A 24875-nucleotide genomic window follows, 5' to 3' on the forward strand; every position below is an offset into this window, starting at 1 on the left:
GCTAGGGTTCTAGCGTTACACGTTGACAGGGTCAGTTTCCAATGGCGGCCTGTCCAGCGGAGCCAGGAATTCTTAGCACCCCCTGCTGCGTCACAGGTCTAACCGCCTCCGTGGTCAGTTGTTCCGCTGCCGCTGGTGACTGAGGGCCGGAGTTTGATAGGACTAATCATTCATTGTGAATTTTCGCGTTTCAACGTACAACAGCACCGACACCGGCTTTTCTGCGACAGGGGGCCCTTGCGCTCTCGCGTAAAGAACGCGCCGATGAAAGTGGCGCGCAAACAAAAATTTTGGTTGACAGTGCTGTGCTGCCATCTGGCGCTGGTATCGAGACGCCCTAGACGGGAATTTTTTCGACAGTTTATGATGTTTTGGATTTTTTTTTTTTTTTTTTTGCTTGCACGGTGTGCATTTGTTTGTACTTAAGCGGTGATCCCGCGGCCGTGTCCCGCGGTCATTGTTCGCTCTGGTTTTGTAGCCGCCGGCAAAAGTTTATATGCGTGTTGTGCAACCGAGTGCAACTATCGCTCGCTCAGGCCTTGACGACGAGCGCGTTACTCACGTCGCGGATAAAAAATAGCAACGCCGCTCTGCTGATAGCGCACATCCTTCCTGCCTACAGGTGACAGCAGGTTGCTCCTGACAGCGCTTCTCCAGGAGTCAAGGTATCAAGGAGTCGGCATTATTCGTGGGCGTCATAGCAAGTTTGATTTGCTTGTTCGCAACAATGTCGCAATTTTCTGCGAAGGATTACGGAACGGCTGGCAAGTCTTCGGAGGAAGTCATTGAGCTAGAGCGGGTAAATATGAACTCTGCTTGCTTCGATCTTTATAACGGGAGACGGGGGAACGAGAGCCTGCTTGGCATTGTGACGTTTTACGCGCGGTTTGAAACGGCATGCGACGATTTGAACCACTGTCAAAAATTTCTCACTCACTGTTTTTGCGTTCTTTTATTTTCAGCTGTGGAGACCTATCTTCGATAAGGTAAGCGCATTAATGATTGATATCACGCGTTCCAATCGCGGCGTTGTTGCTGCCCTCGTTCATTTTTGAGACGTTATATTTTTAAATTCTCATTTTTGTAGGCATAGTTGGCTATCCTGTTGGGGACAAGTTACGGGTGTGCGATTGTGTAATCCGTGCATTGCATTCTGATGTCCATGACTTTATTACACCCGGTTGGCTTTGTTTCTTTCTGACCCTGCCCATAAAACAGTACGATCGCGACCACGATGGCGAAATTCCTCTCGAAGACATCCTGCAGTTGTTGCACGACAAAAACGAGGAACTGCAGCACGACATTCCTCCAAGCGTCCTACAGGAAATCGTGGAGAGAGCCGACTGGGACTCCAACAGAAAGCTTTCCTACGCCGAATTCAAGAGCATGGTTGGTTCTTCGCAGCAAGTATTGAGACGTTTTAGCAGACGCATTTTATTTGTACATTATGCATCATCGCACCCGTGAGAGTTTGCAGCCTGCGATTCCTCGACGCTCGTGCTACAGAGGAAGAAAGCTTGTTAAAAATTAATTGACTAGTTACTCAGCCGGATCACTGTGATCATTTACAACGCTTTAACTCCAGGGATATGTACATTAGGCGGGTTATCCCTTGTAGTTATATAAAAGTGGAAAATGTGGTACAACTTATATGTGCACAGATCAAAAATAAATATTTATACTAAAAATATTGCAAAACTGGTTGTTGCAGAAGTGTACACCACTTTTTTGCGTATGCGGCAGTGACACATGCTGTGCCATGCTGGCATGCATTGCAAATTTATTGCTCTGGAGTTGTGCTGCTGCCGTTCTTGCTTATTTTGCATACACATAGCCAATGGTTGTATGGGGGTGGGGAGGAGGATAAAAAATATAATAAATCATATTGATTGCTCCTACAGGTGCATGCCTATGACTTGGGCGAGCACAGACCACGGTTCCTCAGGCTGGTTCGCTATGCAGCCGTGGCAGTTGTCCCCAGGCGACAGCGTACCACTGTGGTGCGCCGATATCTTGATGAGTACAGCTGTATGCCACCACCCCTCTTTCTGATCACCATCAGTATTATTGAGGTTTGTATAGATTTTTGGGTGGTTCTCCTTGAATCTTGGAAGAGCTGTGCTTATGGCTAAAAAGGGAGGCTCTTTTTTGCATGATATAAAATGATTACTAATGTCGCTGTGGCTAAACAAAGTTTGGCTGAACAAACTTACGTTTCATTTGTGAAAAAATAGCTGCGAAAAGCAGGAGAAAGATATTTTTCTAGAAGAGAAAAAGTTGAGGGGTAAAAATATGTGCCATGTTTATATTGATATCTAATTTTTTTTTTGGGGGGGGGAGAGAGTCTGGTATCACTACAAAGTCATAAATAAATATATGGCCCACTCTGTTCTGTAGGGTATTGCTGTCCAGCTTGTTATTTATGATATTTCTCTACGCATGCATACACTGACAACATACATGTATCCCATGCCTGTCATTGGTGCATCTTTTGCAAAGCAGTGGTAAAATTCTGTTTGGCAGACCAATGACTACCCATCCTCTTGTTTATCTCAGCTGTGAAATCAGGGCTCCGACCAAGTTAAATAAAACTACCTGCAAGTGGTGCTCTATTCAAACTGTTTTTTCCCCCAGGTGTGCTCATAGTGTAATGTGAATTTAGTGAAGAACATTCATTATGGATTCAATTTAGGCACTCAAGACATTAGTTTACCATCACAACATAGCCTGATTCCTAATGCACGTGCTCCAGCACATGGAGCTTATTATTTGACTGAAGATGAAGCGCACGGGAAGACGCACACAAGAGAAGAAGACACAGGACACGCGCTAATTGTTGTTGTGGTTGCTGTATATATGTATTGAAAGTTTCTTTAGGCTTGAAATACCCTGTTATTTTGTTTCTTTGGTTGGTTTTTGCACTGCTCATAGAGTGCTTTTACATGGTTCATGAATAATGTGACCATATTCTATGGACCTCAAAGCGGGACAAGCAAGTCGGGGAGAGATTATTTAGATGTCGCACGTTTACTCCATAGGCAAAAAAGTCATTTTCTTGTTTTAACCCAACCCGTGCAATCCTTGTTCAACCTGCAATACTAATAATAATAATAATTGGTTCACAGGAAAGGAAAGGCGCTGTATCTGTCACACTTGCTCTGTGGACACCTGGACCGCGCGGTAAGGGAAGGAATGAAGTTGGGAATGAAAGTAGAAAGATAGAAAGGGGAGCCGTAGTGGAGGGCTACGGAGTAATTTTGACCACCTGGGGATCTTTAACGTGCGCTGACATCGCACAGCACACGGACGCCACTTCGTTTTGCCTCCATCGAAACGCAGCCGCCGTGGTCGGGTTCGAACCCGGGAACTCCGGCACAGTAGTCGGGCATCTTACCACTGCACCACCCCGGCGGGGCAGAACAACCTGCAATACTTTTGACAGGAATGTATTTTTTGTGAAGGATCGTCAGGCTGTTGGCGACAGAGATGCTAAAAAAAATACAACCTGCAATACTTTTGACAGGAATGTATTTTTTTAGCATCTCTGTCGCTAACAGCCTGGCAATCCTTCACACTCAAAACTAATTCACCATGGAATGTCATCAACGGTTGTGGCCAAAAGATAATTTCAGTAGGACTGTGGGTCTTGGACAATGAAAGTAAAGTGATGTAGAACGTAAGCATTCCGAGGTGCAAGCAGACGCAAGTTTTGGGATACCACGAACAAGTGATGATGCTACTCTGTGGTGATTTAGTGATGGACAAGTTATGGAGACAAGATTCTTTTTGGAACTTTTTGAATAATGTCCACAAGGATAAAAAGAAATTAAGGTTTGTGGGGCTCATGACCACCCCGTTTCTAAGGAGATGACCTTAGAAGCTAGTTGTGTATCAAACTTTGTTCATGAAAGCCAAAGCTGATCAAAACACCGTTCCGCAGGCAAGTTAATGGGACGCTGGGACTGTGACTTTAAAAGAGGGACTTTCCCGCCTAAATCGGGATGTCTGGCTACTTTATTCATAAATGCTATTAACTAGGTGGCATGTCCTTCAACACTTCACTGTTGCAGTCTCTGTCTAAAAAAGGGAGACATTTTTTCAATAAGTGCAGCAGCGCAAATGTACTGCCATTACCTTTGTTTGCTGTGTGCCCTTTGGTCTTAGCAATCGCACTAGGCCATCCAATAGTTTAAAACACCTATTGGGTGTTTTTATTCAAATAATTGCTCCGAAAGTTATAATGTTATCTTTGCATACAAAAGGTACTATATACCATAGAGCCATTCGAACAGGCAACTTAGACGTGTCTTTTTTCCTCCACCGTCTCTCACCATTAAGCTGCAATGAAAAACGCATTTAGCTTCGTATAATTGTGGTGGATTCAAAGGTCTTCAGTGCTTGAGGCATAATTTATTCTGCACTACCTAATTTGAGATTGGTTATTGGCACCTGAATTGAGCTTATAATCATTTACTTCAATGCTCTAACAGCATAAGAAAGTCTTATGCTTCTTTGCTGGTTGACAAAGTACTTATGTTGTGGACAGGGCACTCAGTCAGTACTCCAGAATTCATGGCTACGTGCATTTTAGGGCCTACTTATTTGTTGCACTATATTGCCCACTCATATTTCTTCTGTCCTCTTTATGATGTCTTTTTTTTTTCTGGGGCTAGGTTGCAGTATTTATCTACTACTGTGTGGTTCTTGACGAGTTCACGGCCACAGGTCCAGTGCCCAGAGACAGCCCGCTTATCTACAACCCGAAGAGGCGGAAAGAGGCGTGGCGCTACCTCACCTACATGTTCATACATGTTGGGTTAGCATCTGCTTTAACATTGTTTTAGCATTTGTAGTGTTTGTAGCTAAAGACTTATCTGCAGAGGAAGGCGCTGTACGGCAGTCATGTCAAAGAGATGCTGACAAAACATACAATGTTTGTACTGGACACTGTAAAGAGAAAGAAAGAGTCAGCAGGATGGAGACATTCCAAGAAGCATGTGGTGGGATGCTCCGTGCCAGATGGAGAGGGTGAAGACTTAAAGTGCAAAAAAAAATAAATCATGAGTACTAAACAACAATTATTAAACAATGTGTGCATGCTCAGTTCATTGTATGGCCACACACCTGTGTTCTATGAACTGCACAAACAGCACTTGGGCTGCCTCATGTACCAGTGATGTGATTATAAAAGAGCTAAGGCTATCATGATATCCTTATTGTTAAGTTTAGTGTGCTTTCCAACCAACCAACCAGCCTGAAAGGGGGGTTAGAATAGGTTCTTAAGAAAGTGTGTTCTCGGGGAAGGTGGAGCTTGAGTTTTGCATGCTAACTTTGCATGAAGTTTGTGCCATTTGAGAAAGCAGAATACGTACTGCCAAAAAGGACAAGTTTTTCCTAGAGTGGAAAAAATTAGCTTTCCTTTTTTGTGGAAAATCAAACTTTGTGATTTGATAAAGCAGAGCTAAACATGCATGCACAATGAAAGTTGTCATATCAACATTTAGGAAAGTTGGGCCGTGCAAGCAGCTCAGTGCGTTTCTCAATTAAGTAAATATTGCTACGTAGGGACAGTTATCAGGAATCTGAGGTTTTAAAAATATTTTTAACTATTTGTTCCATTTAACTCATGTTTTATGGCTGCTGCTCCCTGTGGTTTAGTAATGCCACTAGTAGGACTTTTCTTATCCTCAGGCTTCCTGGTATACCAACAATCATTTTCGTTCAGTTCGATAAGTCCTGAAGTTCCAAATTGCACAGTCAATAAGTCTTCTGCGATTATTTAAGAATCAAGTTGTCCTATGATATGCTGTTTGTAATGGTTGCAGCCTCATATTGCAAGAGCTCGAGCCAATTTATACAGTTTAATTGTATACACTTATTGCATGTGAATTATTTAGTCTCCTCGTTTCATTTTATGCAATTATGTAGTTGGATGAGTATATTCTTTTCGTGGCTTATGTATTTCTCTTTCGTTTCCAGTGGATTCCACATCTTCTTCAATCTTCTTGTTCAGCTCATGCTTGGAATTCCACTTGAAATGGTCCACAAGTGGTGGAGGGTCATGCTCATCTATGTTGGTGGCGTCGTAGCTGGTCTGTTGTGCAAAATACTTTACCATGAACACCTTCCATCTTCCTTTAGGGCATGAAATGTACAAGTGCCTACAAGAAGACTGAAATTATGAAAAGCTTCAAGTTTTTCTCCCTAAAGGTGCTGCACGGCATTTAAAGATGGACAGACAAGCAAGTGCTAACCACGCCATTCGTGTCATGACTGTATGGTTAGATTGCTGAGGAATTGATCTTTGTTCTAAATTTTATGTTCCAAAAACTTTTGTGGGCACTTGTACCGTACATAACATTGGCTATATAATTGATAGCGTAAATTATATTGTGTTACGGCGCACGTTGCAGAAGAGCGCTGTACCGAATGACAAGGAAGCGCAAGCGCAAGGTACGAACGTGATAGAGGTAATAAAGAGGAATGGCCATGGCCGAAACAGTTCTACCAGGTTTCTGGATTCTGGTGTGACCTAGTGGCATGGCTCCGTGAGCCTGTTACAATAGAAAGTCAATTGTATGCATATTTTGCTTGCATGTTGAAGATCTTCTTTTTGCAGTGTCTTCTTTTGTGTGGTATAGACAAACAAGCTGCTTGCTGCCACATAAGCTCAGTATGTGCCTTTACTTTTATATCATAAACAGGAACATTGCCACTGACAACTTTACTTACTGTATAATATCACAGACCAAGTATTCAATGTGCAATGGGAATCATGCTGCCTTCTGGCTGAAGCTTGTGCACTGTGTTACTTGTGTTGCAGCATCTAAATTGCAGAATGGGAGTGCAATGTGTTTTTTATGTAAGTGGTGATGCTGCATTCAAACTTTTTCTGCATTAAAGAGTACATTTTAGCACTGTTGCAAGGGGTCGTGCCCACAGTGCAAAAATTTGTATTCCAGTAATTGACTGCTTCCGTTACTAGTCTACATATAATCGGGCTGTTGCTAAGATAGATTGACTGTCTGTTACCATGTATGTGAACATAGATTTCGTCTTGTGGTTTCAGTTAGTTTACACAAAATGCAGCCATAAATTCAGCTTTACTTGTTTGTTTCTAAACGTATGCAAATTATGGCCACCGTCAGAATATACAATATTGATTCTCAATGCAGTCATTTTTTTTGCACCTTTGTTGTCCTCTTTTTTTATTTTGCAGGGTCACTTGGATCATCGATGTCCGATCCATATGTCTTCCTTGCTGGCGCATCTGGTGGCGTGTATGCTCTTATTTCAGGCCACCTGGCAACACTCATACTGGTATTCAACTGCTCACTTATGGCCTTGCTGCATGCATCTGTACTCAAACATATACAGTGAAACCTCGTTTTTAAAGGATGCAGGAAAAAAGACGTATGATCTGAACTGCCTGATAACGAAAAATTTAACTACTGAATAAGCTACAAACGCATTTAGGATTGAGACTCACCACATAAAAGTGTAGATTAGCATTTATAGACATCCAGTATTCACAGCTTCTTTTTTTTTTTTTTTTAGCTCTTGCAAAAGAATGCAAAAGTAAAAATATCAAATGTTGTTCGTCTTGTTAATTTCAAAATTCACACAGTATTTTGAAATTATTTTCAACTAGAATTTTACAGAAGCATATACCCTACTGAAATATCCAGTATACATTTTATACAGGATTCCATAGACCCTTTCTTTCTTTTTTTGCTGTTGTTGTATAAGATGGACCTGCTTGAAGCCTAGTGGAGCTGTTATTTTGCTGCGGAATACAGCAAACTGTTATTAATTCGGTCTTCTATGAACTAAAAAAAATGTCCAAATTAACTGAGAACCCTAACTATATAAATGTTAGTCTATTGTTTATTGGGTACCTGCTGAAAACCTGGAAAACACTACCGGGAAATCATTTGCATTACAGCAATTTTTTTCTGATGAGCTCCTGCACTATAGTTGTCTGCATTTGATTTGAAACCCAAGTGGGAACAATGTTTTTCCCAATTTCTTCATGTGCTTTGTTTGCGCATACTGTTTGAAAGGCCCTCTGCACAAAAGAGAGGGCCCCTCTTCCAAGGGTGGAAGTGCTGTGCCAATTGCGCCATTTTGTGCCAATCTGACCTGCTGCGCCAACAGCCATTTACGCGGTAATTGACCTTTGCATGTATGCAACGCCAAATTTACCAGAGTATTATCGTCGGTTGTGCAACACCGGGCGCTCGCTGCAAAAGCACGCAGCCGTATATGCATATACATCCGTGACAGTTTGGTTCACTCAGGGTGTTTGTCATAAAGCTGTTATCGCTGCAGCTTTTACAAAAGGCTGGTGGCACAATCCTTTCTGTTGAAATTAATAGCAGCTAATCGATTCCATTGCTGTTTGCAGTAGCTTTCTTTTGTCTATTTTTCTTTCATGAACTGGAACAAAAATATTTACGACCATTGCACTCCTAAATAATTCTGGCCAGTGGCATTTAGAATAAATTTTGATGCAGTTTTTGTACTGAAGTAAATTTTCTTTGTTTCGACTCCTGTTAATTTAGAACTTTGGATAATTTGAACTAGGAGCACGGTCCCTGCAGATGCCCATTGAAAGGGGACACATGTGCGAAAAACGAGTGCGATTAGCTGCCGCGCACCATTGCGAACGGTGTCACAATGGCCGATTCCTAATCTTCGCCGGCGTCCAACTTGGTATGTGTTAAATATAGGCCGCTTGCGGCAAGCGCACCGGCAGCCGGCGACATGTTGAGGCATAACACACTCCACCAGCGATCACCGAAACAAGCTCCCCGAACCTGAATTGCATGGGACAGTTGTTGCCCTGCAGATTGTGCACACTGTGGCAGGTATTACGATGATCGGAAGTTCGCCATTTCCAAAATAAAGCTCAATCAGATAGTTTTGAATTCGGTCTTACTGCATGCCATTCCGCGGCTGCGATTGGACGCGCGCATCGGACACTGCTTGGGGCGTCGCTACTTTTTGTTTTTGGATGGCATCATGCTGTTCTAACGCATACGTATATGCCCTGCACATGTATCCACGTTCTGCTTCCAGCTATATAGTCACGCGATTTCACCGCGCTGCTTGGTTTGTCGTAATACCTCACTGTGTCCTGCAGTGAAGCCTCCTCAAAATGCGAGAGGGGCCGCTTAGGACAGCGCCATCAATTAATACCATTGAGTAGCCCTGGGAAAGGGTAGGGAAGCATTTGCGATTTTCGAGCAACCTTTCAACCTTCCCGACAGTGTGCGCACAGTAATTACAGTGCCTTACAAAACCTGGAAAAACTTGTTTTTACTAGGGTGTCATCTGTAGTTACTTTAACTACTGTAATGCAAACAGTTTTCGGCAATTTTTTGGTTCCATTCGATAACTAGAACATTACGTTAACTTGAACACAAGTGCAAGATGCCGGGCTAGTTCGTACTGCATAACGAATATAAAAGCGCAAAACACTGGACGAAACACGGAAGGAGCAAACACAGACAACGGCGCTGATATGGAAAATAGCGCCCGTGTCCGTGTTTCTTCCTTCCGTGTTTTGTCCTGTGTTTTGCGGTGTTATAGTCGTTAACCTGAACATTTTTTCTCTTCTATTTATTGGAGGCCAAATTAAATAAAACTGAGTGTAGCTGCGAACAGAAAAATGTGCTTAGCAGCATTTTTTGAAAGTGAAAGTGAAAGTTTATTAGCTTAAACATATTTACAAAGTGCATTTAACGCCATCAGCCTGCTCCAAAAAGATCCGAAATAGCCCATAAATTGCTTCAAACATGCTCTGAGATCGGACTTTTGCTGCTTCAAAGCTGCTTCAAAATAAGGATTTTGCTGCTCCCATGCCTGCTCCATAAAGCTAGAACCTGCTTCCACCCCTGTAGACAAAATGGTCCCGTCGCATTTTGAGGATGCTTCAGTGCACAGCCCGCGCAGTCAAGCATTGCGGCGAAGCGCGCAGTGTTGCGAGACTGCGGTGAACTTGAAAATTTGCAGTGTATTCAGAATTTTCAATATCAGTTATTGTATTCATATTCAAATATTTGCACATACACCCCTAATTCTACATTTCTGCCTTCACATTGAACTTCTTTGCCATCATCTCATAATATCTACCTTGTTTCATCGTGATCACTTTTCAGCAGCTTTGACTTAATGACGCACAAAAACAATAAATGTGAGGTTGGCAGGACTAATAGATCTATATCTACATATCCAGCATGCCTTTCTGACTGAAAAGGCTTGTTTGTACTCCGTGACAGGTTTTCTGTTTACATTTTGTTACTACTATAGGTAAGTGTAGAAATTAAGTTGGTACTAGTAGTATATCTACTGAAATAAAGCATCGCTACTCGGTTTTGCTGTATTTTCCAGGAAACAGTTTGACCATCTTTGAGCATGTAAATAACTTGTGTAACGGGGAAGAATGAGATTCGATCTGCCTATTTTTTATACTCTTACACTGAAGGCCTTCAGTAAAACGGAATCGTCTGCGCGTGCACACCACTCACTTTGTCTGCTTCCATAGCCTCGTCGTCTTTGTGGCCCGTTGCAATACGTTCAGTTCTCAACAAAGTTTTTCAGTCACATAAAAGGGCTTTCTGAAAAGGCTACTGAGGGTATGCTTAGTGTTAAAAGCTTATGCAGCTGTTGATTTTGTGTCAGCCTTGGGCTCAGGTGGCCATTTGGAGAAGCAACAATATGCTCCATTAAACTTGGTACACGGTGACAAGCAGAACAATCAGCAGCACTGATGCACGATTGGACAAACAATGATGACGTCTCTGTATTGGATTGAACCAATAAGCACTGTGAATTTACATTTCTTTATATAGACATTTCAGTTAACATTGGTGACATATGGAAAGTTTGAAAAGTAATCTAAGGATCTCCCACAGAATTATTCACATGAAACATAGAATGTTAAGATTAAGGAAATAAAAAAAATTATAAAGACAAGGTTCCTGAATAATCACGCACAATATAACAAGCTCCAAAGACAGCAAAGTATAAGTAAGTGAATGTCACTTGAAAGAATTTATATGAACAATTTTTTGAACTTGGCGTTACCTCAATTCAAGTAAACGCATGTTAATCAACTTACAAGAAAGAGAGTCTGCTCGGAAAGTAAGAGATTTTTCTGATCATTTCAAAATGGTGTTTACATGGGCAGAGGTAGGAAACCAGAATTAAAATGCCAGCAGAGTACCAATTTCCATTTAGGAGAGTTATGCTTGTCAAAATCTGGCATATTATCCCTGTTACTTAATATTGATATGAAGAAGCCTAGTGGCCTCGGTGATATCCCTAATCAATTTTTGACAAGAGATGCAGAACGGGTATCTAAATACCTGCTTCTCATATGCATGAAATCACTGGCCTCTGCAATGTACCTAAGGAGTGGAAAATTGCTAAAATAATTCCCATACATGAATCTGGAGACACTAGCAACTCCACAAACTGTCTCCCAATTTCTCTTTCTTCTACAGCGTCCAAAATTTAGAACATACTATACTCAAGCACATTGTTCTGTGTATGGTTCTGTGTATGTATAATATGCTCCCTTAGTGTGGTTCTGTAAGTGTTTCTTTGCCCAATCCTGCAGCAGCCTTTTACATGAAGCTAGCACTCTGTACGAAATAAATAAACAAAAATAAATTAATTGCTTAAGTGGTGTGAACATATTGGCAGTAGCTTTTATTTTCATTTTTAGGATCCTTTTATTAGCACACATCAGTGGCATTTATAGCGCTAGATCTGAGCACTCCCAACATTTAGTCTGATATCTTGACTGTGGGTGTTTTTATCTCTGATTTGGATTGATCATGTAGTGAGTAAACATTCGTTTTGTATTTAGTATTCTATTTTAAATGCTTCATTCTGTCTCAACAGGTAGAGCCCTTTTTTTTTTTTGTCTTTCATTTCTGCAGAACTTCAAGGAAATGGACTTCGCTTGGATTCGGGTCATCTTTCTAGTAATATTTGGCAGCACAGATGTTGGCGTAGCCATTTACACACGCTACATGGAAGAGGACGACGAAAACCGTGTGAGCTACGCGGCTCACCTTGCTGGTGCTGCGGCAGGCCTCCTGCTTGGCGTGCCCATGTTGCGTAACCTGGTCGTGCATCGTTGGGAGGTAGTTACGGGACGGGTCTTCTTCACTGTGTTTGGTATCCTTGTTCTCATTGCCATCCTTTTTAATGCCTTCTACACTGAGTACTTCCCTAAGTCAGAAATGTGAGAGTGCAATCAAGAGCCACGAAGTGCTCTTAGTGCTCTCAGCCTATTGCATGGAGCCTGGTGAAAGGAATGAGGAGAGAAAGATAGGAAGGTCAGCCTGAGAGCGATGATTATCTGGCCTGCTACTCTGCACTACAGAAGCAGAAGAGAGCAAGATTATCGTGGGTGGCAATGCGTACAGATGCAACACATGTGAGTAGTGCTCCTGATCCCAATCGCTGTTGGAGACCCTTGTTTCACACGAAACAGAGAAATGCCTGCATAGTATGGCAGGCTTTTCAAGTGTTCGACCTAGTACGAGGTACAGTGGTACACTCTCGAAACACTCCAAGGAAGTGTGAATGTGCCTTCTGCTATTGCAGGCATCACAGTCTCAGTGCCATGGCGAGAAGTGCTGTTTAGGGTGCCTTCACGCCGAGTGAAATGTGGGTACTATGATGTGAAAGCCACTGTTAGTCTATGTAGGAAGCCTGACTGGTTACACTAATGTCGCCTGGAATGTCAAACGTCAGGTTCAACCTGTAGAGACACTACTTTGAATACCCAATACATAAATCCCAAAGCTGGAATGAAGGGCATCCACTGAACTGCTGGCACTGCATAGTTGATCACAGTGGAGGACACAAAAAAGAATATCCACACCAGTGAAGCAGTTCAGAGGATCGTGTTACCAACACAAGTTTCACTGAGTGGGCATCTTGTCTCTGAAATCGAAACTGTTTATACAGCACTGCCGAGGGCACTTCTTGTTTCTGTGTTGAAACATTTCTTCAAGCTTGCAGTAGCATCTGAGTACGCAGTAAAACTAGGGGTGTGCAAATATTGAAATTCTGAATACGAATCGAATACAGATATGGGAAAAAAAGACTTTGAATATTGAATCGAAATTGAATATCTTATTAGTAATAAAGCAATCAAAAATTAAAAATAGCAAACATTGTTCACCCTCATTATTTCGGAAATCACATGGTGTTTTTAAATAAAATATTTCACAGAAGTTTATATTCTACTGAAAAATACAGTATACATTTTGTACAGGATTTCGTGTACCAGTTTTTTGTGCAGGAATGACCTGCATGAAACCAAGGGGAGCTGTCATATCGCTGCTGAATACAGTGAACTCTTTAAGGTATACTAAACAAATATCCAAGAATATTGAGAAAGCACCACAATTTCATTCTTAAGATACGGTTACACTACTACAGACACATAATTCGGGTTTGTTTTGAGCGGATGGCTGTATTTTTTGCGTTTTATGAGCGGTTGCCGGGACGCAGCATGCAGTCGGGAGCCGGCGGGTGTGACGTTGCATTTACCCTCAGCAACGTCATGACCTCGCGGCCCTGCCGGCCCCTGCACCTGAAGTTGGTTGACCGGCTGTGCATAGTGTCAGTTCCCCCGCGCCGCACCGTGCAGAATGCTGCGGAGTGTGGAATGCTGCAGACGAGGGAGGTCGAGGGGGACGCGTACGGAGGGTGCGTGTTGCGGACAATTGTTTGTGCGCTGGGAGGGAAGGATGATTTGTGTGCAGCGTGGTTTAAAGCTGTGCACTGAGTCCGCTGCCCCGTAGAAACACAAGCAGCGTTGCACTTTATAAAAAAGAAAGAAAGAAAAATCGTCCATCCGTGCGTTTGTGGGTGCCACGAAGGAAGGGAAAAATGAACGGGTGCGACCGCTCGCAATGGGGGTGGCTAGGGAAGCACGCAGGAGGCAGGTAAACGTGACATAATATCCGGTTTTGTCAGAGCTTTCACAAGAGGCCGCTAGGTGCGACGATTTGAGAAATGTTAATTAAAATACTTACTTTCTGCTCATTTTTCTTCATAAAGTGTGTTGTTTTGGTCACTCTCAATGCGATAGCTACCATCTGCGCTAGAAATCTCGGCGGCAATATTTTTTTTGTTCAGTAGCGGTGAAAATTTTTATTGTCCGGAAGGGGTGACACCGGAGTTCCGGTACCACTCGTAGGCGTCCAGGGAGCCAGATGTCACCCTAAGGGGCAGGGGTTAGTAGGCGGCCAGATGGACAATGTTAGCCTGTGTGCGGTCTCCGATGCTTCTGTGTCAGTGAATAAACTGTAGCCCAGGGAGGGACTGTATGCCCAGAGTTCCTATATCATTGCAAAATCTACAGAGTATCCCTTTAATTTGGCATTCAAGGGACCAGAAAACAATGTCAGAATTTATGGGGAACGCGAGTTATCAAATGGGCCGGAAAAGTCTACTAAAATCCGTTTGCATCACAGTAATTTTCTCTTATGACCACCTGCTCAATGGTTGTTTGCATTTGAGGCTAAACTGAACTGAAAACGGATGTTTGAAGCGAAAGCTTCACTATACGATGTGACAGCAGAGGTCAACCTGGCAGGCCGCTTGACCTTCAATGAGCCAGGTGACAATGTGGCTATATAGTTTAACTATGGTGCCACTGCCTGACCTTTGACAGCAGATGCAGCATCATGTGTTCCCTCTTGTAGTTGCCAGCATCCTCGATTCCATAGTGTCGGCAATTTAATCACTGCAAAAGCATGTCTGCTCATGTCTAAACTTAAGCCTAACCAAAGCAAAACATTGCTTTCGCTTTGCCTAACTAGGTTCAACATTCTTAAGCCTCAGCCATTTTTCCCTGGTTTCTTCAAGTGCTTTGCTTTGTACACACTGTTGGGTAGGCCCTCTTCCCAAAAAGGAAGGTCCCTCTTCAAAAAATAGCCTGGTCACATTTTGAGGATGCCTCCTTGCACAGTAAACGTGATCAAGCATTGCGATGAAGCGTGCAGTGCAGTGAAACCATAGTGGATTAAAAAAATTTCCAATATTCAAAAATTTCGATTTTCAGTTTTACGGATACAAATCGAAGAATGAACGTATTTGATTCTAAATTTCGATTATTTGCACACCCTTTAATGAAACATAACACGGTGACATTTTTCTTATTGAGATAAATGCAGCTTAGTTGATGTTTGTTGACAAATGACGTTAAGATCCTTGTTTCAGCAAGCGTTGCAGAATTTGCGGCACAGGTTTAAAATTAGTAAATCTACCCCAAACTTGAGCACACATCCTAGAGGTGTGGCAAATGGTTTTGTGCATTCCCACAAGCTCAGCAGCTATTAATATTGTCTTGTGGACTGCAAGTATGGCGGGAAATATACAGCCCGGCAGGAATAGCGTATTTCGATGTGGTTGGCATTTCTGATCCGTCCACGCTAGTGTAAATGTAATTTTTTCCAGATGCATACAGTAATATAGTGAATCAGCGAAAGACACAGAAACATAAGAGGAGAAGTAGTCCCGTGTACTTCTTGTGTTCCTCTGTCTTTCGCTGGTTCAATATGTTAGATTCGCACCAACTAGCCCAAATGTTCAGTAGAACTTGCGAGCGGGCTAGTTGGCTATACGGCTATAGCCCAAATGGTCACCTTGTTGAAGTATAGAAGAGTATAGAAGTATAGAAGCTCCCTTAGGGCTTTAGTAAAGTGTGCTACCAGTAAGGCATAGCACGCCATGGAATATGAGAGATGCTGTAGTCGGGGTCTGCCGAATAATTTTGACCAGCAGAGGTTCATATGCGGACGTCACACAGGACATCAGTATTAAGCATCTAACCTCCATTGAAGCTAGGCTTCTATGGCCAGGATTTGATTCCATGTACTCAACTGCTGAATGCCACATAGCCATGGAGCCACCATAGTGGACACAACTGGTAAAAGTCTTATAGTAGTTCAAAAGGTGCCTTTGGAACATTTTTTGTTGATAATGATTTATTTCTCAGGCCAGCCTCATTTCATTATGGCACTTTCCAAATTACGGTAAAATAATTTAAATCACAAAATTCTGAAAGCCTGAGAGAACTGCTAGCCAAGAAGTAATAGTGTTACATAATAATCATGTCACCAACAATATTTGCAAATGGCTTAACTCTAGCAGTTGCACTTGATGACCTTAACCACAAAATCTCTGGAAAATTGAGAAATGTGTGCTTCGTCAGCAAGAATGTAATAGAAAGTGGCAGTTAGTATTTGGAATTAAACGAATGTCAGGCTGTCTTTAGAAACTGTGGCAGGACTGGTTGTGGTATAAGTGGTGTAAAGCAAATTCCTGGAATACAGAAGGCCTAGCATGGAGTAGATGGTGCACAGGAGCCTCGTAAAAGCTTAAAGTTGCACTTTGAGCTGTACGAAGTCTGCAAAATGACATTGTCATCTTTGCTTTGCTTTGCTTCCTTTTCTATCGAGCATTGTCTTTCTCACTCTGTAGTGACATTCTTTGGCTTCTGCCTACGCCCTGTTCACAGTAACTTCTTATTTCACTGCCTTGATGCATGCCAAGATAGGCTTGGGACGGGGCATTCTTACTGTCATATAGGGTGCTTTTTCACATCTTTACGGGTGAAAATTAGTGATGTAATCATGCGACCAAAATGATGACCCCGTGGAAATTGTCTCAACTGCCCTTGCTTTGTAGCAAGTGATGTTATAGTCTTTTCGTTTGTTCTCCATCTTCTACAATGGGACTTTTTGCACACGGTGCATGTAGGACAGGTGGACTGGGAAGCTGATGCTGTCGAGTGCGTGTGTCTTGTGGTTATAAGGGCTTAGAGGTGGGAGTTCTGCCAACAAATTTGTCATGTCAGTTACAATGCTTTTAAACATTGCTTGTTAGGAACAGCAAGTGTTTTTATTCAGATCCATAGTGCTCTTTTGCAGTGCTTGCCTGCACTTAAAAGCATGAGCTTCCACGCTCTGTAGAAGCCACTTGTGGCTTGCATTAGCTGACTGGGTTACATCAAGACAGCACCCGCTCAAATTTTTTTAATGCCAGCCAGATACGTGTTACCCAACTGATCAAAACCCTTTCTTATCCCCTACTGTGCCTTGGTGGCTACATTTCTCACTTACTCCATGGCTGTGGGAACCCGCTGTGGTGGTGGAGTGATTAGGGCGCTCGACAGCTGTACCTAAAGGCTGTTTCGCATGATGCGATTTCGACCGCATAGCAACAGAAGGGCTCCCGTTGCAGAGTGGTAGACTTCCAACGACTTTGTCACACGCCACATAGTCACGGCGAATGAAGCGGCTGTCAGCCAATAGAATTCCGAGATGTGACATCACGGGAAACGACTTAGCGGAAACCGTCGAAACTGCATCAGAGGTAATTTTCACTCGGTTTGGAAGCGCTGCTAATACTGCTGCCGTGTTCGGTGCAAACAACTCCGATTCCTGCTGTTTACAGTTGAGCTGAATTGGTCTCATCCCCCAGTGCCTCGAAGTGGACGCATTCATTACGGTGCTTCTGTTCTTTAGTCGCTCGTGTCACACTAACAGGAATCGCAGGTGGCACAATAATCTGTTGTGATTGGCGCTGCAATGACACTGCGATTGGACCAAAATTTTTTGTACGCGTTGCATCATGTGAAGCAGCCTTAAGGATGTGAGATCGAATCCCGGGCACGGCGGCCACTTTTGATGGAGGCAAAAAGCAAGGCACCCAGGTGTTGTGCAGTGTGACGTCAGTACACGTTAACTCCGGGTGGTTAAAATTTCTGGAGCCCTCCACTATGGCGTCTCATAGCCCGAGTCGCTTTAGAACGTTAAACCCGATGAACTAGACGAAACCATGGTTTGGGGGATAGTGCTATCTGGTGGCACCATACAACTAAACTTGGATGAACTGAAGCAGCTGGAAGTGGCTGCATGCAGCTTCAGAGTTCAGCACAACCAGGCAATTTTAGAGTCGCTCCACCTGGCTGGGACCACCGACTAACTGAATTGAGTCTTTCATTGCGAAGCAAAGGATGTGGCTGGCATTGAAAAAAGTATACGCTACCATTGAGAACACCTCAGTAAGGAATCTAATTGGCGAAATGCATGCTTCTGATACTTCAGGGTGTGGTCCAACATTTTTATCAACCCAAGTTGGTGGTAGCAACATTTAGGCATGGAATGGAATAATTGCAGCAGCATTGCTGCGGCTAGATGTTTTGTTTTTTTTTTTTTCTTTCCATCTTGTTGGGGAAAAGGTCTCTGTGCATCAATGTATAGGTCATTAAGCCTTCATTTCTCAGACTAAGGCTGTCACCATCCATCTCTATATATATATGCACTGCTATAGATGGCCTTAGTTCATAACCCTGCAGTCACAAATTATTGGCATGCCTAATACAGCCTTTCTGAGCTTCTTGTATGCATTACTTCTTTTCTACTTTACAAGCTTTGCTCATATGCAAAGAGCTGCATGTGCCTATAATATATGTGTACAGTGTGCTCGCTGTACAAGCTATGCTAAACCTGTGTGTGCCTATAAAATGCATGCAGTATGCTTTGCTGCAAGGTTTTTTTCATCCGAAACAAAACTGTGCTTTCATTGTAAGCAGTGTTGCAACAATTCCTTCTTTTCTTTCCTCTCTTTACAAGATGTTTGCTTGTTAATTGTAGTGCTCTATACATTTTATTTCTTCATTTTCTTGATGGAATGCACAATATTCCTTTGTCTTTGCAAGAGGGACATGTCTTTCATTTAAGCACAGTACACTTAATAGCCGACTTGCTTAGCATAGCACAAAAGTGACCTTCGAAATATGATTGTCTTTAAGTGATTGTCACTGTTTGTGTCTTCTTGTTCCAATGACCTGTGCTTTGTTAGCACTGCAAAATGCCTAGGCACAACCAACTTGCCTAAAATGTTGCACCTCCGAGCCAGACTTGCCCAACTTCAATTTTCAAAGTAGCAATGGGGTTCATTCGTCTCGAGAAATATATGATAGTTGTCTTGATTTGAATGTCTATCAGTTGTTCTTGCATAAAATGAATTATATACACTTGATATTGAGGTTGTTCAGCTCATGTATCTACCAGCGTGTCACAATATTTTATCTCCGACTGCTTGCTGCTGGGAAAGGGTTGCACCCTTACAGGCCTTTCAACATAGTTGCTTTCACACAGTATGGTTCACCCTTTAAATGCCTGTTTTGCATTTGTAACATGGTTGCATTGCTTGCTCAGTGCAAGTAATCCTCACTGAAATCGAGAAGAAATAGGCATGGGCAGGGCACTTAACGCAGACAAATTAGGAAGGAAGAAGCCCCTTAAGGGAATAGAGCGATCTTCAGAGATAGCAAGCAAGCAGAGAAAGGGGTGGCAGGTTCAGGTGAGGGAATGAGTTTGAGAAATTAGCGAGAATTATACGGCCATGGATGGCACAGAACAGGATTAATTGGAGAAATATGGGAGCGACCCTTGTCCTGAAGGTGACATAGTTGAGTTGATAAGGATGAACGTTAGTTTCTTGGTTTATGGTCTTTCTCACTTCTGTATTTTTTCCTTCTCTATTTAGTTGGACTGGCATTGCTCAACCTTAAGCATAGACATAATAATTTAATAGTGTTCTAATCTTGTTTACTGCCCAGAACTGTGCTTTTTATAGTCATTGTCAGTCAATGTCTCGGAGTAGTGTCACTTCTCTTAAGTGTTCAGTGATTTTGCCCTGTTTGCATCCAAGTGATAATTATGAACATGTAGCTTGCAGGGAATTTAATCTAAGTATAAGTAAACTCGTATTTACTGTCCTGCTGGCAGTATTTGTCAGATCACTTTCAGCTCACCATTGCAAATGGGCAACCCTAATAATATTGTCACAACTGTGCGTGCTTAGTATACCTAGCATAATGATGTGCTTGCTGGCATTGTTCACAATCCAGTAGTTATTTTTAGAATGTGTTCATTGATTAAAACAAAGAAAGAAATGCAGTGCTCAATTTCTTAAGTATTTCTGAGCATCACTTACATTTCATCATGTGATGTTCGCTGTGCATGTTTTCTGTGTACTCTTTTTGACAAGCCGATCTATTTGAAGTGCACTCCACGTTGCTTTTAGTGTTCATGGTAAAATAATGGGCACAACAAAAATGGTATGCTTTACTGTGATAGCTTTATGAGCATGAACATTTGCACCTTTAGAGTGGGGCAGATATAAGAAATTTATCTGAGTGTCCTGTTTCAGTTTTGTTACAAGGTTTTTCTGTGACTGCGTTGTGTGCCTTTACATCGAAATGTTAGCTCAGAGCATCTGTACTTATCATGGCCACTAGGCTTCTGCTGTTTTCTTTTTACTTGGAAAAGCTCATTGTCACTATTTTACTCACAACTGTGCGTGCTTAGTATACCTAGCATAATGATGTGCTTGCTGGCATTGTTCACAATCCAGTAGTTATTTTTAGAATGTGTTCATTGATTAAAACAAAGAAAGAAATGCAGTGCTCAATTTCTTAAGTATTTCTGAGCATCACTTACATTTCATCATGTGATGTTCGCTGTGCATGTTTTCTGTGTACTCTTTTTGACAAGCCGATCTATTTGAAGTGCACTCCACGTTGCTTTTAGTGTTCATGGTAAAATAATGGGCACAACAAAAATGGTATGCTTTACTGTGATAGCTTTATGAGCATGAACATTTGCACCTTTAGAGTGGGGCAGATATAAGAAATTTATCTGAGTGTCCTGTTTCAGTTTTGTTACAAGGTTTTTCTGTGACTGCGTTGTGTGCCTTTACATCGAAATGTTAGCTCAGAGCATCTGTACTTATCATGGCCACTAGGCTTCTGCTGTTTTCTTTTTACTTGGAAAAGCTCATTGTCACTATTTTACGTGGTCAACAATTAAGAGTAGAAGACATCCCAATTGGGGAAGCATTGTCAGAACTGAGGCAGAAAAAAATTCTCTAATCAATCAGGGAGAGCTGAATTGCCTGACATAATATCAAGGCAGAGAATGAGTTTGTGAGCATGTGAGTGCAAAGTAGTAAACTGAACAGTGCATCAATAGTGAACATGCTTTTTGAAGTGTACACTATAACCATTGCAAGGCCACACGTCGTTTGTCTACATATGCTCCAGTTTTTCAGTTCTTTGTGTGTTCGACTGCATGTAGCTGCTAGCATTGGGATGCACGTCTTTTAGTTGATGTCTTTATATTTGTGTATATAGATTTCATTATTGCTTTTGCATGGTAGACTTACACTTTAAAAAGAGTTCTCAGGTTTTACTTATACTATATGCATATACTACTGCAAGGTCGATTACTGATTTGGTTGTGGCATTTTTTATTCTGTTGTTATGTCTAGTCAGGTGGTTTTGCTTTAGGATGAATAAATTATTTTTTTCATTGTGTTTGTGTGGTCTTATGGAAACCAGGCAAAAACATTTACGCAACAGACCTGGGAAGGTGTTTCAATACCATGCCTTTGAATATTCAAGCCACCCTAAATGTGCCCTGCAACGCTGGCCCACTAGGCTTTAGATGAATTCTTTGTCACGCAGATGCCGAATGAAAACGAATAACGAGAATTGGTGTGCTAGATTAGAAGTTATTGCGGAATGAATTTTCAAAATACATACAAGAAAACCAAAAATTGCCATCAACTCAATTTTCCCGGTGTTTTGCTTTCCCATTTTACTTGCCCAATGAAGATGCGCAGCGGCACCAATCAAAACAGCCTACATGAGCATGTAATTACAACATCGTGGAAGGTGGGTTCTGATGATTTCCTGGTCACTGTAAAATGTTTTTGCTAAATTTGATGACCTTTCTTCCATGGCTAAGCTGCATGGGTGCCTCGCAGAAATAGAATGAGGAACAAAGAGGGGAATGTGGTATTCCTTTGTCACCATGCACCCTGAGCTATTGTGCTTTTCTCGTGACTGCCCCTTTCTCTCCATCCGCAGGAGCCTTATAATAGCAAGGAACGACTAGCGCGGTCGTTCAGTTCTTTCCTTTCTAACTTTGGCTGCATAGCCACAGGTAGCTGTCTACGTGTACAATTCGTGAAAGTTTTTGATGCAAAGTACTTGCAACCAACGCCTCTTTTGGTGCTTTTTTTGTGTCGCTTGCTGTGCAGTGCCTTTGTTTAAATCAGACATGTTGGATTCATTGACTTAATATAAAATACAACAATGCGACATAAATTTTTCCTAATGGACACAATTTGCAGTGCATTTTCTACTTATCCAATCGTCAAGCGCTCGCCAGTTGATGTCATATCTGCTCCAAAGAACCACCACTGTGTGCCAACCACTGTGGTGCCAACACTGACAGTAACTATGATTTCGGTTCTCGAACAAATTAATACATTAGATACCGAAATATGCATGTTACGAATGGTCGTATAGCATCGCTATAACTCTGCAATTGCAACAAACGAGCAAAACAGTGCACTCAGATTATGTTTAAAGACACCTTTAAGTAACATCACAATAAACTAGGCATTCTTGTTGACATTGGTCACACCAAAGCCTGATCCTAAATATTTCTGTTCCATGGCAAAACTCTCATCTTTTGTAGATTCTTTCACTATTTTCAATTTAAAAAACTAGGTTTCATTAGTACATAGCACACTAAATTGAAGCTAAATAAATGTATTAATATGCATTTGAAAGGAAAACAAGCAGCAGCAGTACGAGATTCTATTTCTCAGATTCAAGCTTTAAAGAAAAAAAAATGTAAATGTCCATGATATAACATGAAAAATCATTTCCAAGATTCAGAAATATATATGTTGATTGTTTTATTATACAATGCACCTGAAAGTTAAATGCTTTGATAAATATGTAGAGCTATGAAAAAATTATTGCTGCCTTATAGAAAGCAGCTTTATTGGGGGGAGTTGGAAAAGCATTTTTTTTTTTTCTGCGAATATTTTAATAAGAAAATGCTGGAAAGTACTAGTAGCACATTTATTAACACCAGTGCACATCTGTATGGCGCACAATTCAGTAACAAATTTGAAATTGCAGCCCACAAGGAGTATTCAGTTCAGTTCAGTTGTGTCCGACTATTCGTGACCCTATGGACCATGTCATGCCACGCTTTCCGGTCTCTCGCTAACTTCCTAACATCACATAACTTCATCTGCAGCGCTTCGAGGATGCCATCTAACCAGCACGTTCGCTGCCTACCCCTTCTCCGGTGACCCTCAACCTTTCCCAACATCAAATCTTTCTCCAGCGACTCCTCTCTTCTCATCAGATGACCAAAGTAGCTGAGCTTTAACTTTAGAATTTGACCCTCCAATGAGCAGGCAGGGTTTATGGTCGACAATATCGACTGATTTGATCTTCTGGCCGTCCAAGGAACTCTCAAGAGTCTCCGCCAGCACCACAATTAAAACGCGTCAATTCTTCGGCGTTCAGCCTTCTTCACAGTCCAACTCTCGCATCCATACATCACAACTGGAAAGACCATAGCATGAATTATACGGATCTTGGTCGGCAGTGTAATGTCTCTGCTCTTTACTAGGCGGTCAAGGCTAACCATGGCTCTCTTTCCCAGAAGCAGGCGTCTCCTAATTTCATGGCTGCAGTCTCCTTCCGGGGTAATCTTGGAGCCCAAGAAGAGAAAATCTGTCACAGCTTCCACTTGTCCCTTGATGCTCCAGGACTTGATAGGGCAAGTCGCCATGATCTTTGTCTTTTTAATGTTCAGTTTAAGCCCAAACTTCTCGCTCTCTTCTTGTACGCGCATCAGAAGTCTCTTGAGTTCCACTCCACTTTCTGCCATTAAAGTGGTATCATCCGCATATCTAAGGTTGTTGATACGTTTTCCAGCAATCTTCACTCCAGCTGAAGACTCGTCCAGACCGGCCTTCCTCATGATGCACTCTGCATATAGGTTAAATAAGCAGGGCGACAGTATGCAGCCTTGCCTCACCCCTTTCTCGATCGGAAACCAATCAGTAAGACCATGCCCAGTTCTGACTGTGGCCTCTTGCCCTTCATACAGGTTCCTGAGGAGACAGATGAGGTGAATTGGAACTCCCATCTCTTGGAGAGCTTGCCACAATCTGCTGTGATCTACGCAGTCAAACACTTTCGCATAATCAATAAAGCAGAAGTAGATGGGTTTCTGGAACTCTCTTGCTTTTTCCATGACTCAGCGAAGGTTTGTCAATCTGGTCTCTAGTTCCTCTGCCCTTGCGAAACCTAGCTTGCACGTCCGGAAGCTCCCGATCCACATACTGCTGCAGCCTACCTTGGAGGATTTTCAACATCACCTTGCTACCATGCGAAATAAGCGCGATCGTGCGGTAGTTGGGACAATCTTTGGCACTGCCTTTCTTTGGGATGGGGATGTGAACTGACCTCCTCCAATCCTGTGGCCACTGCAGGGTTGTCCAGATATATGACTTAGTGTATACAGAACGTTAACAGCGTCGTCATGGTTAAGGTTTTGAAGCAACTGAGCTGGAATGCCATCAATTCCGCTAGCTTTGTTTTTAGCAAGGCTGGCTAAGGCCCATTGAACTTCACTCTTCAGGATGCCCGGCTCGAGAACAGTAATCACAACCGTCTTATGCTGGGTTTGCACATCCGGGTCCTTCTTGTACAGTTCTTCTGTGTATTCCTGCCACCTCTTCTTTATATCTGAGGCTTCAGTGAGGTCCCTGCCTCGTTTGTCCTTTATCACGCCCATCTTAGCACAAAAACTTCCTTTGATATTTTTGATTGTCTTATACAGAGCTCGTGTTCCTCAATTGGCTGTTGTCCTCAACTGCTTGGCACTGTATGTTCAGGAAGGCATTCTTATCTCTTCTTGCTATTTTCTGAAAATCCGCATTGAGAACCT

At 42.3% G+C, this 24875-nt stretch overlaps 1 protein-coding gene across 1 annotated transcript; it reads left to right on the forward strand.

Moving 5' to 3' along the window:
• The first annotated feature begins 409 nt into the window (after positions 1 to 409).
• Positions 410 to 21420, forward strand: LOC146197701 (rhomboid-related protein 2-like). The gene is made up of 8 exons (XM_084599610.1): positions 410 to 799; positions 963 to 986; positions 1219 to 1389; positions 1902 to 2072; positions 4674 to 4816; positions 5980 to 6092; positions 7220 to 7320; positions 11952 to 21420. The coding sequence occupies exons 1-8, from the start codon at positions 728 to 730 to the stop codon at positions 12261 to 12263; spliced, it is 1107 nt and encodes a 368-aa protein (XP_084455736.1). The 5' UTR covers positions 410 to 727; the 3' UTR covers positions 12264 to 21420.
• Positions 21421 to 24875: the final 3455 nt, after the last annotated feature.

The sequence above is a fragment of the Amblyomma maculatum genome, chromosome 3, assembly GCF_055883805.1.
Source record: "Amblyomma maculatum isolate TAMU_Amacu chromosome 3, ASM5588380v1, whole genome shotgun sequence".
Classification (NCBI taxonomy): Eukaryota; Metazoa; Arthropoda; class Arachnida; order Ixodida; family Ixodidae; genus Amblyomma; species Amblyomma maculatum.